We start from the raw sequence: 24922 nt of genomic DNA, 5'->3' as shown, positions 1-24922 counted from the left end.
GATAGGCCCGCTGGCGAAGATACTATACTTCGCTGACCTGGCGCTTACTCAGGGGACACCCCTCGATGCGCACGATATCAGAGAATGGGCACAGCGAGCGATCTGTCTCCTAGGAAATTCAAACGCCGCCATGTGCGCAGAAAGGCGTAAGGCAGCTCTATTGAAGATAGACACCAAACTCTTGGATCTGGGAAAGAAGGAACTAGGTCCTCGGGCAGATGGACTACTCTTTGGAGAACCCTTCCTGGCGGAACTAAAGAAGCACGTCGGCCTATTTACTACTTTAAATAAGGCCCAATCCTCCATCAGACAGGTCTTTCGGACCCCTCCAACAAATCGGAGTGTTTTTGGCAGGGCTGGTCGGCAGAGGGGTCGAGCCACCAGCCGCTTCTGGCCATCAGGCCCCAGCCGTCCATACGCGGCTCAACAGTTCTTCCCATCAACAAGAGCCACATTCACACGGGGATCCTTCCGTACCAGAGGCACTCGGAGCAGAGGACGGGGACGATTCAACTCAGGTGAGCACGAACTGTCTTCCGTTATGTCATTCTGGTTTAACTGCTGGCAGACTGTCCCTTTTTCCACAGGAATGGGAACACATCTCCACAGACGCATGGATCCTTCAGACCGTGAGAGGATACGTGATAGAATTCACACAGACACCATACCAGACCAGACGACCACGACCCATACGGGCGTCAGAGACTCAGATACGCATCATAGACACGGAGATAAGAGCCCTATTCGCGAAAGGAGCGGTGGAATTCGCCGCAGACGACCAAGGTTACTTCAGCAACATGTTCGTAGTCAGGAAGAAGACGGGAGACTATCGTCCAGTTATCAACCTACGAGAACTCAATGGATTTGTGGCTTATCGCCACTTCAAAATGGAGGGTATTCACCTCCTGAGGGACCTATTGAAAGAACACGACTGGTTCACACGTCTAGACTTAAAAGACGCATACCTGTCGGTCCCCATGGCAAGAGAGAGTCGACCTTTTCTCCGGTTCATCTGGAAGGGCCGCCCGTGTCAATTCACATGTCTCCCATTCGGACTAAGCTCGGCGCCATGGTGTTTTACGAAACTCCTCAAACCAGTCATGGCACATCTGAGAGGAAGGGGCATACGTTGCCTCATTTACCTGGACGATCTGTTGATCTTCTGCGAATCAAAATCCAGAATTCAATCTCAGACGAGATTTACCATGCACTTTCTGGAATCACTAGGATTTGTAGTGAACAGAGAAAAATCAGCATTGACACCATCACAGATAGTTCAGTTCCTCGGGTTCGAGATAGACTCCAAATCGGTAGTTCTACGCCTCCCCGCATCCAAGATAGCGGCCATTCGCAAGGAAATCCGACGCATACTCAGGAGGGACACCATACCTCTCAGACTACTAGCGAGGATAGTAGGCCTACTATCCTCGTCAATACAGGCGATCTTCCCGGGCCCGCTCCATTATCGGGCCATGCAGAGACTGAAGGCTCACTACCTACGAGCAGGACTCACATACGACCACTGGATTCCCGTCTCCACAGAAGCTCGGACGGAACTTCGATGGTGGCTACTCCACATGGAAGCCTGGAACGGCAAAGCCATCTTCGGGAAGAACCCGGACTTTGTATTGGAGTCGGACGCGAGCCTTTGGGGCTGGGGAGCCCACTGCGCCCACACATCCACAGGAGGTCCATGGTCCCAAGAGGAACAGGGTCTCCACATCAACTGTCTGGAACTGATCGCGGGATCATTTGCGATTCGCAGTCTGGCCAAGGAGATGACGAACTGCTGCATCTTACTACGTATGGACAACATTTCAGCAGTCCAATACATAAATCGCCTGGGGGGAGCTCGGTCAAAAAACCTGACAGAGGCGACGAAAGAGATATACCAATTTTGTATTCCCCGCAACATTTCAATCAAGGCGGAATACCTACCGGGAATCAACAATATCACGGCAGATTGGTTCTCTCGACACTGGAGAGACGGCAGCGACTGGCGACTGGACACGTCGATATTTTCAGCAGTGAAAGACATCAGGGGACCACTGATCGTGGACCTGTTCGCGTCGCGGACGAATACACAGCTACCGAGATATTACAGCTGGCTGCCGGACCCTCAATGCGAAGCGGTGGATGCTTTCCTACAACAGTGGCCCCCGAAGGGAGCGTACGCATTCCCACCATTTGCGATGATAGCGAGAGTGATCCATCGCATCAGAGCGACCAAGATCTCGATGGTACTCATCACACCATTATGGAGGAGCCAGGCGTGGTTTCCGGAATTGTTAGCCCTAACACAGGACCATCCCCTACTCCTACCATCGTTCCCCTTTCTATTGACAGACCCGCAAGGGGAACCGCATCCACTAATACTACAAGAGAATCTGGAACTGGTAGCTTGGAGTCTTTCAGGGGAACCTGGTCCGTCGAAGGTCTATCGCAATCAGCTAAAGACCTTTTATGGGATTCCTGGGCACCAGGTACCCGACGCAGTTACATATCAGCATGGAATACATGGACCCGCTGGTGTGTGGGAAGAGACTGTGATCCCTTTACAGCACCTATTCCCACAGTGGTGAATTATTTGTCAAACCTCTTCACGGAGGGAAAATCCTATCGTTCCATTAATGTGGCAAGATCAGCAATTTCAGCGGCACACGTGCCAATACAGGGTTCTTCGGTAGGTCAGGATCCTTTGGTATGTCGCCTTCTACGAGGCATCAGACTATCCAGACCACCGGAACCTAAGTATAATCATATGTGGGACGTAGAGGTGGTCCTCAGTTTACTTAGGAATTGGCCAGACAACGTAGACTTATCCCTACGGCAGCTGTCGGCCAAACTCACCTTGCTACTATGTTTGGTCTCTTTTCGACGAGTCTCGGACGTACGAGCGTTCGACGTGAACGGTTTCTCTATAACACCGGAAGGGGTTACCTTCACGGTGTCTAGAAGAACTAAAACTAATTCGACATCTATATTTTATCCCTTTTTTCCTACGGTTCCCCGTTTATGTGTAGTTTCCACACTTACTCGTTACGTGGAGGTTACAGCAAACCTTCGTGCTTTTAACAGAGGTCAACTGTTGGTGTCATACACCAAACCTTATAAACCGGTTACCACCACTACACTGGCGCGATGGGTACGTTGGATCCTATCCTTAGCGGGTGTAGAAACGGGTTTCGGAGCCCACTCGGTCAGGGGCGCAGCCGCATCGCGAGCGTTCTCGGCGGGAGCATCCCTAGCGGATATATTACGTTCCGCGGACTGGACACGGGAAGATACTTTCCGGTTATTTTATTTTCGTCAAACCACACACGCATCTTTCTCTCTATTACCTCAGCTTTAAAAATGCAAAATATGAAGCCTCCTGTCATGTAATAAAATTGTAGATTATGCTAACGTAGTGTACTTATAATCTTAATTTTAATAATGACAGGAGGCGAGTATTTTCCCACCCTCCACTCCCGTTTCTATGGGTTGTCTTATGTCAACGTTTTATAGATCAGTTATGACTATTATAGTTTATCAAGAGAATAGGGATAAAGTTTGAGGTAATAACCGTATATTGTATGGTATTAGTTAATGGTTTATAGATGAGGATAGACTGTATTATGGTATTCTAGATAGTACATATCAGATTAACATTTATGATACTAGGTATGGATAGACACGGTAACGATGATATCATGTGGACATAAGTCTACTTCCATCCTCTTACACTCGTTTCTGTTTTTTGCAGCATGATGACAGTTATGGATTCCGGATAAGACACATCAGCTGTGGAAGTTATCGAATCAAGTTCCAATACCGTTATGAGTTATCAGTTTGAAACTACCATGGAACAAGTTTGGACTATTTTATGTTTACGAACTTTTTTGTTGTTGTTTCGAGACAATACATGGACTAGTCTGTCACCAAAGAAAGAGGAAATCATGTGACATACAAGGCTATTTATATGGTTATGCACTGTTATGATTGGTTTAAAGTTTTAATGATTGACTTGTGCTGCTGGAAGCATGAGTAAAGAAAGTCATGCAAAAAACTCGCCTCCTGTCATTATTAAAATTAAGATTATAAGTACACTACGTTAGCATAATCTACAATTTTTTTTTAAAGAGACACTATAGTCACCTAAATTACTTTAGCTAAATCAAGCAGTTTTAGTGTATAGATCATTCCCCCGCAATTTCACTGCTCAATGCACTGTCATTTAGGAGTTAAATCACTTTGTTTCTGTTTATGCAGCCCTAGCCACACCTCCCCTGGCTATGATTGACAGAGCCTGCATGGAAAAAAAAATTTGGTTTCACTTTCAAAAATATGTAAATTACCTTAAATAATTGTATCTCAATCTCTAAATTGAACTTTAATCACATACAGGAGGCTCTTGCAGGGTCTAGCAAGCTATTAACATAGCAGGGGATAAGAAAATCTTAATTAAACAGAACTTGCAATAAAGAAAGCCTAAATAGGGCTCTCTTTACAGGAAGTGTTTATGGAAAGCTGTGCAAGTCACATGCAGGGAGGTGTGACTAGGGTTCATAAACAAAGGCATTTAACTCCTAAATGGCAGAGGATTGAGCAGTGAGGCTGCAGGGGCATGTTCTATACACCAAAACTGCTTCATTAAGCAAAAGTTGTTCAGGTGACAATAGTGTCCCTTTAAATAATCAACGCCAGCTTGTACAATAGAGTTTCCAGTCTAATTTATACTCTTGCTGACTTACAAGAAGGTGGTTATTTTTAATATTGATTTGATAACCATAGAATTAGACCTGTTTGACAGTATGTCTATGGCCTGCATGCAGAGTATAAGCAGTCAGAGCAATAAATCGTTGAGAATCCACCAACATTTTCTGAGGGAAAAAGCAAACCCTGTGAGTTAATCTACTAGTCTGTCAATCCCAGTGCCCTGTACTTACATTTTGTATTCTGTGTATATGGCTGAAAAATCACAATGTGGGCAAGCACACCAGTCTTCCTTAACCATGTGACGACCCTGAAAAAAATAACACCATCAGGATGTAAAAGGCACAGAGGGCATGTATTTAAACATATTTTAAACTTTCAAGTGAACCTGTCCTGCACAAAACATGCAGGTGAGAAATAAATCCATATATAAATGTTTCTTCCTGTGCCTCTAGCAAGGTACTGACTGCAATGGATATCTGCATGCAGACATTCATAGAAGCCATATTTATAATTTATTTAGTTGTAAATGGGCTGATATTGCAAAGAAACTTTTTTAAATAAGGTTTAAGCTATGGCAATTTGATGAGCAGAATTCATAGATATTTTATCTTTTAAATTATGCTGGGTGATCGTTAAAAAGCCGGGACACCGTAAAGTACTTAATGGCCTTTCTATAAAACTAGCAGCTTTTTTTTTTTTTTTTTAACATTTCTTTATTTGATTTTTAACATATAACATACATATATCTCATATAAAAATAGAAATATACTTCTTACGACATAACATACAAATTCCCAATTATACATACTTTTAAACATCGCACATAAACAAAGACATAGTGGGATGAGAAAACAGCTTAGATATGTTACCTTGATTATGTATCTGTATTTAACCATTCATTATGATAAAGCCCTAGGTTATAGTCTATGGGAGCTACTGATTCCTTTCTAACAATTTTAAACCATTTTTAATCATTTCATATTTTCGTAAATTCTCCTTAGTTCTAAATAATGTTCTCGTTCTTAAGCTGTAAGGCCAGTTGGTTTTCCCAATTTTTATACTCAATTGCTGTGGGATTTTTCCATTTTCTGGCTATTAATATTTATACTGCTACAAAAGCATGGTTAACTAAATATTGTTGGTATAGACAAAGATCAGGCCAATGTAAATGAAGTAGAGCAGTGATTGGGGATTGTTCTATCCAAATTTTATCCCAAATATACAATTTTCTAAAGACTTCCACCCATATTTTTTCATTATTTTGCAGTTCCACCATATATGTATAAAACTACCAGCTTCTGACCCGCATCTCCAACATAGGTTGGACTCCCTTTGATCGATTCTATTTAATGTGCTGGGTACCAAATACCACCGATAGCATATTTTATAGCGTGTCTCAAATAGAATCGTATTATGGATATTTTTTTTTAACTTGTGTCAACATATTGCCCCATTCTAATAGATCTATTTTTAAATTGCATTCTTGTTCCCAACTCTTTATCTGTTTTAATTTTAGGAGATGATCTTATCAAGGTATAACATTTGGCCATATTTTTGTTTGGATTTTCATTTCCAAAGATCTGTATTATGAGACTATTCCTATTATTATTACTGCTTGCAAGACTCTTCCCCAGACAGGATAAAACTAGCAGCTTAAAGTGTACTCGTCGTTCAAGCAGCCAAGGTTTTGGAGCAGATAATTGAGCAGTGAGACTACAGGGGCAAGATCTATACACCAAAACTGCTTCATTAAGCTAGAGTTGTTTTGGTGCCTATAATGTCTCTTTAAACTCTTGCTTTGAGCAACAACTGGAAAAATCCTAAATCTACTGGGATGCTTTGCACATTAGCCCATTCTGCACCACAATGGTATAGCACATGGGTTCTGAAATACCAGACCTAGTTACCAAATAATAACTAATGAACAAAAGGCACTCACTGTTGCAATGCAGTATGGGAGGTTATTCTTGCAGCCAGGACACAGAAGTTCACATTCTGGGAGCTGAAAACCACAGAAAGGACAAGGACTGGTTTCTTCTTCAACCTCTGTGTTATCTGGTCGCCTAGCAATATATACACAAAGCACGTTTATGGTCAAAGACTATGTAAGCAAGCTCCACCTCCTAAACAAAAAACGTATATATTTGTTGTATTTATTTAAAAATAGCGGAAATGCAGCTCACCTAACCATTGCCTCAATCTTCTTCTTGTACTTGATGTCTATTTTGTTTCGATACTCCGGTCTCATGAGCATGGAGGCAAAACTAAAGGCAGAGTTTTTAAGGCCAGCTCTATGACACTCAATAACTGTGGATGTAAGGATTGGGACAACATCTGCGCAAAGAAAACCAAATGTATAAAATGACACACAGAAAGAGTGACACCAAGCACGAACAGTAAAACATACACAGATGCTGCAATGGTTAGACTCAAGTCCACAGATAGGGTCCTTTGCTCTTTTTGTACTAATAAGTAATTACGGTATATATTATTCGGTCTATAAGCTATATTAATTGATAAACATTTGAGAATCCATTTAAAAAAAAAAAAAATCAATAAACAGTTTACAGTTATATTAGTTTGGCACACCATACACTTTTTATTCCAATAGGCGTGAGCCAGTAAGTTCCATTTGGACAAAAAGTTACAGCTGACGCAAAAAAAAAAGGAAAAGAAAAAAAAATAAACATAAAAAGATCAGACGTAGAAAATAAAAGGTTAGACTTAAATAAACATTAATATTGTAGTTTAACAGTTTGAGAACAATAAGTGATGATCATAATTAAATCGAAATGCAATGAATATCAGTTTTTCTACACTGCGCAATGTAGAACACAGAATACTCACGGGAAGGGAATTTACTGATGTTGTTGGCCACACGTATCAGCATACGAGCACCTTTCATGTGGTCTCCACGTTTTACATGGATCTGAAGCAGAAACATTAGGACAACTATTTAGAATGAAAGCACTGTAACCTTTAATGAATAATCAAATACAGAGGACTTGTGCAAAAAGATTAAAACAGTGCAGTTACATGACCGTTAATATTGCATCATTTCACGCACTCAGCCAACGAATTCTACAGAAGGACAACACAGGTATATCAGTGAGGTGGGTATTAGTGAAAATATAAACAAAGTGGTCTCACACGTGTACAAGAAAGCAGGAATAATGAGGGACATAACTCTCGGCAAGTATAGCACCCCTAACCTTCACCTCTAAGGCTATCACAAACCAAGCTGAAAGGTCACCTTTGGAGTCTTTCAAATATGCAAACACCCCAACGTGACAGCCACTGTAATATGTTCATTTGAATTGGGATCTTCATGGAAATTACAGCTTTAGATATAACAGTATGAATGGATTTGATATTATTCACTACAATAATAACAATACAGATTAGGATATTATCCATACAGTGGATTAAAATACCTTGACTAAAATATAGCTGTGCAAGATCATCAGATTTGTAGCCATTTCAGTTGGGATCTTAATTTTGTGTGTTCTCAGCTCGGTGTACATGCTGAATAGGACATCATGTGCATTGCGATAATTACCTGGTTATTCGAAAAAGTGAATTATTGCTGTTTTATTGTTACTGAAACTATTACATGGTTATAGTAAAACACTTTAAAAACGTTACATGCTATGGATGTTCACATAAAGATCTTGAAAAAAATATTTTTCTACATTTGTGCTTTACAATTTTAATATTGTTATATATATTAATATAATGGTATCATACACTAATAAAAAGCATTCTTACATCTGAAAGAAATCATTAAACAAGTTGTAGACTAATTATTCTCTGCTTCATTAGCATTACAGAACTTCATTTGAAACACTACTCTCCCATTTCCATAATCTTCTAAATTGCTCCTTTTATTTCCTTATATTCTTTAAAATAGTTTTCCTTCTTTGGTTGGCAAAATCATGATTTGTGACAAATGGGATAATTGTCCCTCCCACCAGAAGAGGTAAAAAAATCACCCATAATGGAATACTTCATCTCGCTCCTCCCTCTCTAGCCTTTCCCTATTTGACGTATGTGACACTGGTCCCCTGCCTGGCAACATATGACGTCCACTACTTTTGCTGGTTGTCATAATGTCTCGTCATCAGGATCCCTTGGGTTGATGCCGATTGTGGATGGCTGAGCTTGAGCTACAAATGGAAAATATCTTCTCTGTTGAAGGCAACCAAAAGCACCTTAGGTAAATGCCAGATTCTGTGTCACTTTGCGCTATCTATATCAACCTAGGGTGTGTAGGACTGAGCCTTGAGGCTCTGCCTTGGTAATCCTCCACTTTCACCAGTATATCATTTAAACAATGTAGTTGGGATGGTGTCGTTCTTCCATATTTTTCTGATGTAGAACTGAGAATTGTAATGGTAGGGTTAGAAAGGGAAAAGCATGCTAAAGAATTGCATTACGGATGTTTCTGTCTCCTCTGGTTTGGAGGGACTTTATTACGGGTCGTGGGCTCTCACCATTCCAAAGGAAAAAATAATTGGTCAGGTTAGAAACTATTTATTTTTTCATGTTTATGCTCTCTCTAACACTTTTGCGCGCGCGCGCGTGTGTGTGTGTGTGTGTGTGTATATATATATATATATACACACACACACACACACACACATATATATATATATATATATACTTATTGGCAAAAGTGTGAATTTAAAGTGAACCATAAAATCTGAAAACAGGTAACTTGAAAAAATGTACAAGCTATTTACATTTTAAAACTGAATATTTAACAATTCCCATTTCAGTGAATAACCCTATTAATATCATATACCAACAATGCTTTTAGCTGGAAACACTATAAAGTACAGTTATTGGACATCATACACACACGCACACACGTACCTGCGGATTGTTCCTCTCTGGCAATTATAATTGCAGTCCTGGCTGCCTCTCTATATTGCTTCAATGCCATATACAGGCGGAACAGGTACTTTGCATCCTGCATAGAAAAAAATACTGTTTAAATAAAGGGACACTCCACGAACCATAGTAACTTATCCTAATTGCACAGGATATGATGCAAGGATGTCCTCCATTACAGCTGATGGCAGCAGGCATACTGCAACGGATGATGCCTGTGACATTGGCTGTTAACGACTAACAGCTAGAGGCGCAATACAAAATACAATGTTTCCCCATAGGGTAACATTTGGGGGCTAGTGCGCATGCGCGACATTCATCATCTCCTCATAGAGATGAATTAGCTCAATGCATTCAATGGGGAGCAATTGATGTCTACATACAGAGAATGAAGACACCAAACTTCTTCAAAGACTGCAAGAACACAGCAGGAAGAGTTTCTAGTGGCTCAGTGAGAGCAGCTAGATGTAAACACTTTTTATTTCTCATAAAGACAAGTTCAGTTGCTTAGAGGGTCACTTTAAGTGTATCCTAACCCAGTTTTATAATGTACTGAAATAGTCCAATCTATAATGCTCACCGACTTGATGCCAAAGGCGCACCTAAAGTACTATATTATATGTACATATATAAACTAAAGCCGCTGTATAGATTAGTGGCTTTATGCAGTTAAGACTGCTTGTTCAAGGAATGTGCTTTATATGTTGCTGATCGCGTATTTGTATTTATATATTTAACAACTGTGGCTTAAAATAAGAGCAACATAAGAATTAGACTATCTTGTATATTAAATAAAGCATCTTGTCGGTATTACTTACATTAGAACAATACAAACCCATCTAGCATTTATTCCATTAGTAAACTAGTAAAAGATTGTACAGGAAAAAACAACATACAGACTTATTCTATTGTTTAGAAATGGTAGGTACATTTTAGGAGTAGTACCTTTGGCATGCCATCGCTCTCACCCATCAGATAGTCTATGAGTTGATTGGTTAAAAGCTGCTCTTTCGCCTGCCCAACCTATTGAGATAAATGCATCAGATATCAGAGTATGGCAGAAATACATAAACAGAAATGACTATATAACAATTGTAGTGATATAGAAAACACAGAATTCAAAAGCATTCTTAGACCTGCTTGTTTGCCTCTTTCATATGGTAACAAGTGATGTGCGTCATTAAACTGTTGTGTCAAAAGTCACCACATGTTTATTTACGCACAGCAGACATTTCTGGTATAAAGTATACGTTTTGGTTGTGTTATCAATTTCACTAAGTTAAGTTTGTTAACGACTAACAGCGAATATTTGTACGTTATTTGCTTTAATTGGTGAATCAGAATTGTTTATATAGGTTTGGTGATGTTGCTTCCAAATGACATCAGGTCGGGGTCAGAGGTCGTTCTCATGTGTAAACATTTTGCACAGATTTATGAGCTATTGGTTAATTACCGTATATACTCGAGTATAAGCCGAGTTTTTCAGCACATTTTTTGTGCTGAAAAACCCCAACTCGGCTTATACTCGAGTCATAGTCTGTATTATGGCAATTTGCATTGCCATAATACAGACTGGGGGGAGAGGGGGGCTGGCAGAGCTGTACTTACCTTTCCTGCAGCTCCTGTCAGCTCTCTCCTCCTCCGCGCCGTCCGTTCAGCACCTCGGTCAGCTCCCAGTGTAAGTCTCGCGAGAGCCGCGGCTCTCGCGAGACTTACACTGGGAGCTGACAGAGGGAGCTGCACAGACCGCGCGGAGGAGGAGAGAGCTGACAGGAGCTGCAGGAAAGGTAAGTACAGCTCTGCCAGCACCCCTCTCCCCCCACTGAACTGCCAATGACACTGGACCACCAGGGAAGGAGCCCCCCTCCCTGGCCAGCTAGCAAGCAGGGAGGGGGGACGAAAAAAAAAGATAATAATAATAAATAATAAATAATAATAATAAAAATAATAATAATATAATAAAAATAAAAAAAAATTATAATTAATAATATATCAAATGCCCACCCCCACCCCCACCAACACCTACACAAACACACACTGCATCACACACTCACACTTCATTCATATACACACACTGCACTCACACACACTGCATTCTCACACACACTGCACTCATACACACACACTGCACTCATACACACACACTGCATTCATTATATACACACACTGGAAATAAATATTCAATTAATATATACGCACACACACTGCACTCATACACACACACACTGCACTCACACTGCACTCATACACACACACACACTGCACTCATACACACACACGCACTGCACTCATACACACACACGCACTGCACTCATACACGCACTGCACTCATACACGCACTGCACTCATACACGCACTGCACTCATACACGCACTGCACTCATACACGCACTGCACTCATACACGCACTGCACTCATACACGCACTGCACTCATACACGCACTGCACTCATACACGCACTGCACTCATACACGCACTGCACTCATACACGCACTGCACTCATACACGCACTGCACTCATACACGCACTGCACTCATACACGCACTGCACTCATACACGCACTGCACTCATACACGCACTGCACTCATACACGCACTGCACTCATACACGCACTGCACTCATACACGCACTGCACTCATACACGCACTGCACTCATACACGCACTGCACTCATACACGCGCTGCACTCATACACGCGCTGCACTCATACACGCGCTACACTCATACACGCGCTACACTCATACACGCGCTACACTCATACACGCGCTACACTCATACACGCGCTACACTCATACACGCGCTACACTCATACACGCGCTACACTCATACACGCGCTACACTCATACACGCACTACACTCATACACGCACTACACTCATACACGCACTACACTCATACACGCACTACACTCATACACGCACTACACTCATACACGCACTACACTCATACACACTGCACTCATACACACACACTGCATTCATTATATACACACACTGAAAATAAATATGCAATTAATATATACGCACACACACTGCACTTATACACACACACTGCACTCACACACTGCATTCATACACGCACTGCACTCATGCACTGCACTCATACACGCACTGCACTCATCTGCACACTGCACTCATACACACTGCATTCATACGCACACACTGCATTCTTACGCACACACTGCATTCATTATATACACACACTGTAAATAAATATTCAATTAATATAATTTTTTGAGGATCTAATTTTATTTAGAAATTTACCAGTAGCTGCTGCATTTCCCACCCTAGTCTTATACTCGAGTCAATACGTTTTCCCAGTTTTTTGGGGTAAAATTAGGGGCCTCGGCTTATATTCGGGTCGGCTTATACTCGAGTATATACGGTAACAAGTCTTTTTTATTGGTTTACATTTAAAGTGCTATCAGGTGTTGAATTCAAGTCTCCAATGTTTCTGTTAATATGCGCAGTGATTATTTAAAGGAACACACTGGGAATTACCATAACTGCATTTGATTTATTGTCTGGTTTTAGCCTCATATTCATATCCCTGTATTCTCAGCACGTTAAAATCTTGAGGAATCGTGGAGGAAAATAGAACATGGATATGAGGCGAAAATCTATTGAATGCCCTTTAACAGGGAAACATAGGCATAAACATGATGCCAAATCCTATGGAATTAACTTAAGATTTTAGATTTGGCTCCTTATTCATTAAAGGACCACTCTAGGCACCCAGACCACTTCAGCTTAATGAGGTGGTCTGGGTGCCAGGTCCCTCTAGGATTAACCCTTTTTTTTTTTATAAACATAGCAGTTTCAGAGAAACTGCTATGTTTATACTGAGGGTTAATCCAGGCTCCAGAGCCTCTAGTGGCTGTCTCATTGACAGCCGCTAGAGGCGCTTGCGTGCTTCTCACCGTGAAAATCACAGTGAGAAGACACCAGCGTCCATAGGAAAGCATTGTAAATGCTTTCCTATGCGACCGGCTGAATGCGCGCATGCGCATTCAGCCGATTACGTCGCGAGGAAGGAGGAGAGGAGGAAAGCTCCCCGCCCGACGCTGGAGAAAGGCAAGTGTTTAACCCCTTCCTCTCTCCAGAGACCAGCAGGAGGGGGTCCCTGAGGGTGGGGGCACCCTCAGGGCACTATAGTGCCAGGAAAACTAGTGTTTTCCTGGCACTATAGTGGTCCTTTAAACTCCAAATTGTAGTGAACTAAAAAACAAAGAAAAAAAATAAAAGTAAAAAATAGCCGAACTGTGGCAGTAGCTTTGTTGAAAATTCTTTTTAAAAACCAGCTAATTTTACATTTTAGTATTTCAATTATCTACAATTAGGAGTTTAGTGAACATTCCCGATAATATTTCCCTTTCACTGTTTACAGAGATAGATAAATAGAGCAAGCGAGATAGGACAAGATACAGCAAGAAATTAGAGATTTTGCAAATATCTTACTATAATTCTTAATTATAAAACAAATTCTGATTGATAAATTAATTATATATATAAAAAAAAAAAAAAAAAACACATCCAAAACTCAAACTATGAATACTCAGAAAGCCAAGCTAATCATCTCAAATCAAATAAAGAAAAAAAAAAAAAACATGTTAAAAGCAATGACACCCAAACATTATATTTTACATTTATTTGATATAAAACAATGCTTTAGATGTTATTGTATATTACTATCCATATGTCCCCTTCTATGTGAATCCCATTTACTCACGGTTTCAATAGCCATTTCTATTGCCATGTCTTCCTCAGTGTTTGAGCATTTTAAGAAGTGCTTCAGTGCCTGAAACAGAGAAAGGGGTTTAGAAACAGTAACAGCCTAAGAAGGTCCATCCTATTTAACCACGCAGAATAGATTTTATGGGAAAACTGCTTTTAGATCCACATCCATAGGGTGAGAATAAGGGCTACATCTGAAGCATCACAAAAACAAGCTATAACTGAATAGCAGTAATCCCATTGATAGCTACGGGACATTACCATTCAATTACCAGAGTTATGTATATCTCATTGCATCCAACCTTTCACAGTCACAGAAATTTATGGGGAAAACGCTTTTAGATCCACATCCATAGGGTGAGAATAAGGGCTACATCTGAAGCATCACAAAAACAAGCAATCAGTATATGTATTGGAGGAACATGCGAGATGTTAGGAATTTTATAAGGGCTAAATGCTATTACAAGAGATAAACTTACATCCGTAACTGAATAGCAGTAATCCCATTGATAGCTAGGGGACATTACCATTCAAATACCTGAGGTTTGTATTCAACTTTTCGGTCACAGGGATTTAAGGAATGTGCACTCTTAACCAGGGGTGCCCAAAATGTAGATCCCCAGATGTTGTAGAACTAAAACTCCCATGATGCTTTGTCATTCTAAAAGCATTATAACAGCATGCAAAGCATCATGGGAGTTGTAGTTCTACAACATCTGTGGATCTACCTTCTGGGCACCCCTGCTCTAAACTAACAAGAGTATTGCTCTTCTCGAAACCAAGCACTGTAAGATAAAATTACCCATCTTCCTCTATTTTGGCCCAGACATGCCTGTGACACCTGGACTCCAATATAGGGAAAGGGGTTTATTTCTAACACTTGGTTCTAGTGGATCTTTAAGCCCACGTTCCCCAGCCGTGCTCATACATACTGGAGATACATTATTTAGATTGCATTGTTACACATTAAGACATTCACTTACGCGTGCATGTTGGCCACAAAGTAAGAAGAACTTCCCTGCTTGGAAATACTTCTTTTCTCCTTCGAAATATAAAGCTATACTTTGGTAATCTTCATTACTGGTATTCTCAGAGCCTGAAGAAAAGAACATTCAGCAATATGATAGTTTACTTTGAATTATATTATTTGGGAAAATAACAGACTGTGAACAGCATTAGGGGAGTTTTACTGGGATAATGATGAGTTTCCATTCAAAAGAACAAATGTCAATTAAAATAGGGAGGTATGAAACTATGAGGATTGACACTTAAAACAGCACATGAGATTGGCAGCGGTCTCTGACACATTTTGCATATATAGCGACGGGGGTAAAAGCGCTGCGTTCTCATAACTCCATGGACACAGGGAGTTCACAGTAGTCCTCTAACTCTGGGATAAACTATACTATAGCTGCAGGCTAAGACCCACTAAGCAATGCGGTGAGGGACACTTCACAGGTGAATACGGTTTTTATTTTTTTATGCATTATCCATATAAACTATTGCCCCAGCTAAGGATTGCTAATGTTTTTATGCAGCTGATGAAGAAATGCTTGCCGGCTACCGAGTAGTTTAGATGCCAGTATAATGTAGAAACACGCTTACTGATAACATCCGCATAAATCTCCATCTGGTTGTGCTGCTGAGCCAGCTGGAATGCTTCATCGTTGCATTTGGACAGAACCAGAAACTGGATAGCTGACCCATAGTCACCAAGACGAAGGAAAAACCTTATTAGAGGAAAACAAAAAGCTGTGAGTAGAGTTCTCTGCAGAAATATATGATCAGGAAAATGCACAACAGTTAACATGGAGATCGGTTTGCTATGAGAGTATACAGTTCCTGAATACAATATGGTTAATGAGAACCAAATCCTTGCTCACCAGTGTATTACAGAAATACAATTCCCAAAATGCTCTGTAGTGTCAGGCTCACACCTTTTCCTATTGGATAAATGCTGAGCATTTGGAACTTGTAGACCTCATGTTGGAAGAGATAACCTAGATCTACATGATATACAAATATACTAACGTGCCTCAAAACTAGCAAAGACCGGAAATTACAGCAAAATTATTTTATCTAAATCTTATCAACCATTTATAGTATAAATATACATCTCTCATTACACACAAACACATTATGAATGCACTTTGTAAATGATCTGTTTAAATATTCACTAGATTCATTACACATTCACTTAAAACAAACAGTAAGCACAGTAAGCTTAAAGCAGCATTGTCATGGCCAAATCCCTTTTTTTTATGACAGTGCCGCTTTAAAAAGAATCAAATTATTAGCATTGCATGCATTTTTTCCTAGTAAGTATAACGTTTTCTATAGTAGAAATTCTACTTTTGTACTAAATCATAAATCAATTAAATTAGAAGTAACACTTAGCCTGCACAATTTCAAGACTTAGATTTTCTTCTAACTGCTATTTTTGTTGAAAGCAGAGGGCATTCACCATTCTAGTAAGAATTTCTGGTCCCTGGTGGACACAATGTTGATGCCACTACATTTTCACAATGACACCTGCCATGTTAACATACGTTTAAAACAGAGGGAAGATCCTTTCTGCATGTGTTTACACGGGCACGGATAACTATTGTGACTCCCTCACTGTATGGCACTATATGCAATGAGAGGCAATGGATGCCATAATAATATGTAACCCAGAGTACTCTGCCATTCGCAGCCTGAATCTGGCTGGAAGGGACCATTGGTAGATCACAGATTACTAGGTTACAGATAGATGCCACCATCATATTTTAGGCATTAATCCAATATGTCCAAGAAAAACACTGCAGATTGTTCACAGTGAGTCCAAGTTCATGCACTGCAAATCCCATTAGCAACGTCCATCATTAAACTCACCTGGCTACCATCTTTGCTCCCTCAAGTGACTGTGTCTCTTTCACAATGCCTACAGCCTTCTCAGGATTATTCAAGTGGTCCAGATAGATTCGAATCACATTATCCCAGTCTCTGGCATTTTCATAAGCGATGACAGCCTCCTTATATCTAGAAGAGAAATATGATCCCTACTATATAAAACACATTAAGTTCCCACACTATAGGAACACATTAAGCCGTCACTTGTCACAACTCGGCTCCCCAACATATATATGTTATACTTTAGAGTAGTGATTGTCTGGATAATGTTGTATAGGATTTCTTTTGCTTTTTCATATTTTTTTTAATTTTATTTTAAAGAGAAACAATAAAAGGAACCTAATTGGTATAAAAATAAATAAAGACATTGTGTGGATGGAATCTAACTTGTTCATTTGGATCTAATCCAATGCTATGTATAGGAGGGATGGACCATGCCCCATTCCTAGACTCAGCGCTGAAAGATGAGTGAATTTCACAGAATGGCTTGCTAACAGAGCTGCAGGTTATATACACGAGACAGTTGTATACATCGCAGCAGTTTGTGGAGTATGACACCCTCCAACACGAATATCCTGGTTTTTGGATAGCATTTCCTCACCTTCCATCAGCTTCCTTTGCCTTTGCGTACTGTAAGTGGATCTTGGGAGAAGACACGTTGGGAAGCAGCTCTCCAACTTTTGCCCTGGAAGTAAATTACATCATCACAAAACGGCATGCAGAAAACAAAAATGTATAAACTTCCTATCTGCTATACAGCAGCTCATCCCTCACGACCAAGAAATACATATATTGACTAGAAGATGCTAAGCACCAAACATTTCACCTCAGTTTAAAAAAAACAAATAAACATTTAAAACAAGAGTTGGATGCACTTGTACTAAAATAAAAGTACTCTGTAAATGAAGAATTCTCTAAGTAGGTTTACATGTTCCTCGAGTGAGATTATGCAGGTGTTCAGGATGGGAGTTCTCAATACTCGTGTATTAAAGCGGCACTGTCATGCCGAATCCCGTTTTTTGTTTTTTTAACCCCCCCTCCCGCCTCCACTACATCCAATTGACCCCTTAGTCACCCCCAAATGCCCCTAAGCCCCCCATATTACCTCTTTTTAAATATTTATTTTCTGCCCCAATCTTTATTCAGGGCGCCGCCATCTTTGTGTAGGTAGGTGAAGTCCCTGTGGGACACGTCATCTGCCCACACTACACAGACTGTGAGATTCCCGCACATGCCCAGTGAAACACCTGGACATCCGAACGGGAATTTAATCTATTCATTAATTCATCGGACAGACGAATGAATGAATAGAAAAATCAGACGAACAAACTAACACCGAATATCAGTGTTCGTTTGTTCTTCAGTTTGTTACAAGGAGGGAGCTACCGGCATGCAGCTCCCTCCTTGTAATATGTAAAGATAGAAGCAGCAGGGAGCAGTGCTCCCCACCACTTCATTAGCCCCCAGGTCCCCCTCTCACTCTATGGAGGTCAATATGACAGTAGGTCCCCCCCCTTATCAGGGGTGGGGGCTCTGGGGGGGGGGGGGGGGGGAGGACGGTAGGTACTGTTCTCATTCAGTTAGAACGCAATTCGGCAGTTTCGGCTAAAATGACAGGAAGCATTGCGTGAACACAGAGGAAAGGTAAGGATTATGGGATTATGGGAAAATTGCTCAGACCAGCGGAAATGAAGCACACTTTGCTCCTCCGCTGGTAAGAGCTGGTCAAGCGGAGGAAACCTCCATAAGGTAAAGAGTCCCTACTTTGTCTTATGATTTTAAAGAAAACTAAAGAAGACAGGAAGAAAAGAAGAACAGATCCCGAGAGAGGGGGAGAAGAGGAAGAGATTGAGGAAAGGGGTTCGGCAGGACAGTGCCGCTTTAATGTTGCGTTCCCTGAAAATGAAAAGCTAGGGAAGGTTGCTATTGCATTTTGGATTGGACTTCACTTGGCCATAATAATATGTAACCCAGCAAGCAAGCAGCATGCCTAGGCTTAACACCCAGGTTGGGTTCTTCTTCTTCTTCATTTAATTTTTATGAAAATAAAGATGATAATTTTCTTATTTTCTTTGAGAGTTCATTGAGATTTCTGCTAATTAGTCTCTCTATATCTGTATATATTTTGAACAAACAAAGATTCCTTACCAGTTCTTACAGCGAATATAAACAGAGGCTGCTTTGTCATAATATTGTCCCTTCTCATACAGTTGTGCAGCTTCTGAGAATTGCTGTTGTGGGAAGAAATGGTTGAGTTACAAACATTGTTGTGTATTTCTATACCACGTTGCCTGTATTCGTTTAATTTACCTTCATGCTCTCCAAGATGGCAGCACAGTCCTTCTTTAGAAGTCTGCTGGGATGTTTGAGAGCCTGATTAACACCACGTCGAATATCTCCCATTCGGATTGACATGCGAGCCACACCAGCCAGGCAAGTTTCATCGTGTTCCTGAAACTGCATTATAAAACACATTTCCATTTCATAAAATATCACTGGATGCACCATAAATACAGCTGGATGTTACATGGAGCATATTGGTTACTGGCCTGCTAGCAAACGGACCCTTTTCCCTACAATTATAATTTAAAAACAAAGAACATGACATTTTAAAAGTCTGCATTAGTACTTGCCATCTTGTGTAAAAATAAATAAATAAAAAAGCAACAAACTTAATGTATATTCTAAATAGAAGAAAGAACGGATAGAGCCAAATCAGATACACTGAAAGAGTGGGGGATAACCCCAATTGTAAAGTAAGGAAACAAAGAATAGTGTATCTGAGAAATGATGCTAAATTGATGCACCTATAGAATGTCTAAATATATAAGGACAGTCTATCAGACAAAGTATGCCTATTAATAAAAAACTGACATTTTATTGACTCATATAATAATAAAGAAAACCAAAAAGTGCTAAGTGTATGCAGAAAAAATATATAGTAAAATTAGGTACTATTTATAAGGACCTGTTGCTACTGATACGAATTAGTAACAACATAGATAGAACTGGTCCCAAAAGCCCTAAATGGAAACTGCTAGTATTAGTGATGGTTTCAAATAAAGGTAGTAAGAAAGGTCTGGTATAGGCACTACTGATTAGTTATTGATAGTGCTAAGCATAAGATGCCGATCTAATCTCAAAAAAGATCGGTTATCTATTATGTAGCAGACTAATTTGTAGCAACAGGTCCTTATAAATAGTACCTAATTTTACTATATATTTTTTCTATGGTGTATACATTTAGCACTTTTTGGTTTTCTTTATTATTATATGTGTCAATAAAATGTCATTGTTTTTTATTAATAGGTATTCTTTGTCTGATAGACTGTCCTTATATATTTAGACATTCTATAGGTGCATCGATTTTGCATAATTTCTCAGATACACTATTCTTTGTTTCCTTAATGTATATTCTATTTCAAATGACTAGAGAACACTATTGCTCGGTTTGATGTTGCCATGCAGGTTAGGAACATTTTGCAATCATTTTACACCAGCTACACATCTCAGCAGTTCTCACCTTGTTATCTCCAGTGATTCCTTTTTCATAATGAGCGAGTGCATTCACATAGTCCCCCCTGCGAACAACATGCATGGATTCCATCACTCATATTCACAGTAAGAAACAGTTTAAGAAAAAAAAGAAAGGGGAGAATTAAGACTGAATGATAACAATGACTTCAGGCAATGCCTTTTTAAATGCTATCAGAAGAGGGATAATCTGGCATCAGCGAGAGAGGTCCTGTGTTTGATTACTAAATAACTTTTATACACAGAGGGCAGATTTGTCAATAGACTGTTATCTACAGGGGCCTTTCAGCTGCCAGAACACAAACATTTATTACATAGTTACATAGCTGAAAAGAGACATGTGTCCATCAAGTTCAGCCTTCCTCACATATGTTTTTTTGTTGTTGATCCAAAAGAAGGCAAACATTTCTTCATCTTTAGATATTGTGGTCTGCTTTTTCATTTTGCCACGTTCAAAAACACTTTTATTTATTATTTGAGCAGTATGAGAGTGACGAATGTACTTCCTGATTCTTTTTGTACATCCTCCAAATTGTTTATCAAATCAGAGAACTGGATTTTTGGATTTAAAAAAACAACAACAACAACAACAAAAAGCTAGTCCAGCCTATACAACATATCTTTCCAATGGTAGAAGCAGCAGCATTCAGTCCAATAATAAATATTATGCTAGTCAAGTGCAGATTTCTTTTGAAAAACAATATCCTTTGAGAGTTTGTGACTAACACACATTATGATGACTTACGTGAACTCAAGCTGCATGGCATACTCCTTTGAAATGAATGAAATCTGATTGGGAGCCAAGCGTTTAGCCAGTTGCAGGGCGCTGTCCCAGTGCTGCAAGTCCCGTCTCATCTGTAAAACACATACACTCAAATTACAGATTGTGTACCATCCAACATGTTAAATAGACATATTTTACTTATAGCATGTTATCAACAAAGGATAGAAGGTTAGATTCTCGAAAATAATTGACATTACACAATATCTTTTTTTTTTTTTAAACAGCCTTCTTTACTGTGAAAAGAGATGGCATGATGGAGATGATGTACACTCTGTTACAGAGTACAGAACTTAGTACAGAATAAAGATACAGATACATACAATGATGTATGGGCATTGACACTGCAACAGTTAGACAAAGAAAACAACACAAATAGCAAAAACAAGATATGCCCAAGAACATGAAAAGAGAAACAAAAGCTCACAGGGTAATAACGTTAATTGTAATAAACCCCAGTTTTTACGGTTGCACTCACAGAGTTGCAGAAAATTCAGGCTCGTCAATAATATGTAGAATCCCACAGATCCAGCAGTGTTCAGATGTCCAATAGTGCACGTAAAGAGATATAAAGAAACATAGTGCAACGCTGATATAAAATGAAATCACACGCTTTAATGGTTACACTTACAGCATACAAAAAGATAAAAGGCCCATCAATACAACTCTGCATTCCCCGGTCCTAATCTCTGTAGTGTGGAGTATAGGGATCCTCGCAGGACTTTATCTCTTGTGCTAGTTGTCACTTTTTTTTTTTTTTTTTAAACTCCTCTAAAGTTACTAGACAAAATGCGTAGAGTGAGCTTTTAATTGTTATTTTTTTATTGTTTTGTATGCGGTTATTTTTGCCTACAACACCTGTGAGGACCCCTATACTCCACACTACAGAGATTAGGACCGGGGAATGCAGAGTTGTATTGATGGGCCTTTTATCTTTTTGTATGCTGTAAGTGCAACCATTAAAGCGTGTGATTTCATTTTATATCAGCGTTGCACTATGTTTCTTTATATCGCTTTACGTGCACTATTGGACATCTGAACACTGCTGGATCTGTGGGATTCTACATATTCATGACGAGCCCAAATTTTCTGCTACTCTGTGAGTGCAACCGTAAAAACTGGGGTTTAGTTTTGAAAAGAAAACAACACAAACAGGTTCTATACACCGTTACCTCCAGTGCAGAAACAGGGCTGCTCGATGCTAGATATAGATCCTGGGCTAGGTTAAAGTCACTTGAAAACATGGCAAGGTGCCCTGCTAGAAGATTGTGATCCTCTATGCCCTGAAAGAAAAAGAACACAGGTAGTTTCATTGATATTTACCGCTTCAGCTTCAAGGGTGCAGATCCTAGAAACAGGAATCTTTTACAAGATAATATTATTATTAGTTATACAGGGCCATCATATTCTGCAGCGCTTCACAATTATTACTGTTTTGAGCTAGGCATACATATATATATATAATTAGGTGTCTTGACCAAGGACAGGTGAGGTTGTCTGTCTTGGATCCTAACCTGCATTTTCCAGTTATAAAGCAGTGTATATACATTTCAATATAGATATACATATAAGATATTGCATGTAACTACAATAACATTGGATTATTTCAATGGCATAGTCATTCGTGGATTATTATAAGCCCCTCATATCTCTTCACAGATCTATAGGTTTGCCCCATTTCTGTCTCTCTGCTCTGCCCGTGACCTTCTCCTGTCCGCTGCTCGCACCCGTACGGCCAACTTGCGCTTGCAGGACTCTCCCCTTTATCGTCAATCATTTAAGAAGTGCCTCAAAACCCATCTCTTTAAGAAAGCTTATGGCATCCCAGAGTAACCTCTACCTGACATACCTGTCTCTTGCTCTCTCCTAAAGGGTAGCACTCTACTCTCTTCTCCAGCTCTGCTTCACTCCCACCCTATTTGATTGATATTTCCTGTCCTAATATGTTTTACACCCCGCCTCCTTCAGACTGTAAGCTCGTTTGAGCAGGGTCCTCTTCAACCTATCGTTCCTGTAAGTTTTCTTGTAATTGTCCTATTTATAGTTAAATCCCCCCTCTCATAATATTGTAAAGCGCTACGGAATATGTTGGCGCTATATAAATGGCAATAATAATAATTATACATTTCCCAAGTATATAGCATTGAATGTATATCTGAAAATTAACATTTAATATGTACCTTGATTTGTTCAAGTGACATAACCATGCCAACGTTTCCAATGGTACGGTAAACCCGAATAGCAAACTCCACATCCATGTGATGCAAGCAGGCTCTGGCCAGTTCATTCCAACTTGCTTGGTCATCTAGCAGTTTGCACACTTCCCAAGCATCAGAAAAGCTAAGCCGAGGACAGAGGAAGGAAAGTGTTCTAGTCTTAAATTACAGATAGCGGTCATAATGTACACTGTACTGGAACTCCATCATTAAGAAAGAAATTGACTTTTTACTATTTATTTCATAATATATTTACATCAAATAAAGAGATCATTCTTGGGAACAAAGAACACCAAGTCAAGACAGATTGACAAGTGCAGGTTCTGAACAGGGCATGGAAAACACCATTACTGTAGAATTAAATATATAAGAGACAAAATAGAACTAAACGTACTGCCACTTATTCTAGTTGCTGTAGTGCTAGGCGGCTACGTGTGCAGCCCCTCTGTTTTTTGTCAAAGTGTTTTTAAAAAGTAAAAAAATAAATGAATACTAATGAAACTAAACATATATTCAATAAAGATATTTCCAGCACTCTTAGCTCATCCCCGTTACTGCTGGTGAGATAATGGAGATGTTTAATCCCCAGTACCTGCACCCTGTCACTGGTGTACAAACACACATGTAAAACAATACTTGGGGCAGGAACTTTACCGTCGCAGCATTAACGTTTGCGTTAGCATTTTCTTCAAGTCACTGGGCGCTGCATCTGTGAGACTGCTGATGAAGCTGTGAGTGGTTAGGTAGATGTTGCTTAATATTCCACTCTGTGTCTGGCAGGTTAGTTCTCCATTGTGGAGTAGAACAGGGTTGTGAGAGAATGGAAGTTTAGTACCTCCTGCTAAAATCACTTTGGAACCTGAAGAAAAGGAGAAATAAATAAACATGAGACCTATGTACTTAATTGGCTAAAATATGTATAGTTAATCTTTTAACGTAAATAAATAAAACTATTAAAGATGAGTTCCTGTTGAGAACCTCTAAGAAATATTTTCAACTACTCACTCTCCAAGATAACTAAAAGATTTTACCAAAATGTACTTGCCTACTGTACCCCATAACAAGGGAAGGAATTCAGGTCTCAGGGATCTACACTATAGATCGGGGCTAAAACAAAACAAAACAGTTTTTTCTGCTACCTGTGTTTAATCTAAAATATTACGTATTATGGGACCTGC

General features: G+C 39.8%; 1 protein-coding gene across 2 annotated transcripts in view; it reads right to left on the bottom strand.

Annotated features, from left to right (window-relative positions):
• Positions 1-24922, bottom strand: part of WDR19 (WD repeat domain 19) — a 47917-nt gene that overhangs the window by 3715 nt on the left and 19280 nt on the right. For both annotated transcript variants that reach the window (XM_063457877.1, XM_063457876.1), the window contains exons 17-35: positions 24399-24603; positions 23709-23868; positions 22701-22811; positions 21493-21602; positions 20737-20794; positions 19524-19670; positions 19362-19444; positions 17815-17898; positions 17196-17342; positions 15927-16051; positions 15305-15417; positions 14317-14385; positions 10537-10614; positions 9574-9670; positions 8133-8257; positions 7546-7627; positions 6882-7032; positions 6638-6761; positions 4929-5005 (exon numbers count right to left, since the gene is read on the bottom strand). In XM_063457877.1, coding sequence (XP_063313947.1) covers positions 4929-5005; positions 6638-6761; positions 6882-7032; positions 7546-7627; positions 8133-8257; positions 9574-9670; positions 10537-10614; positions 14317-14385; positions 15305-15417; positions 15927-16051; positions 17196-17342; positions 17815-17898; positions 19362-19444; positions 19524-19670; positions 20737-20794; positions 21493-21602; positions 22701-22811; positions 23709-23868; positions 24399-24603 — 2146 coding nt within the window. The remainder of the gene's footprint in view (positions 1-4928; positions 5006-6637; positions 6762-6881; positions 7033-7545; positions 7628-8132; positions 8258-9573; positions 9671-10536; positions 10615-14316; positions 14386-15304; positions 15418-15926; positions 16052-17195; positions 17343-17814; positions 17899-19361; positions 19445-19523; positions 19671-20736; positions 20795-21492; positions 21603-22700; positions 22812-23708; positions 23869-24398; positions 24604-24922) is intronic.

The sequence above is a fragment of the Pelobates fuscus genome, chromosome 6 (assembly GCF_036172605.1).
Source record: "Pelobates fuscus isolate aPelFus1 chromosome 6, aPelFus1.pri, whole genome shotgun sequence".
NCBI classification, from domain to species: domain Eukaryota; kingdom Metazoa; phylum Chordata; class Amphibia; order Anura; family Pelobatidae; genus Pelobates; species Pelobates fuscus.
Note: the sequence above shows the minus strand (reverse complement) of the source record. Positions and strands in the feature narration are given on the sequence as shown.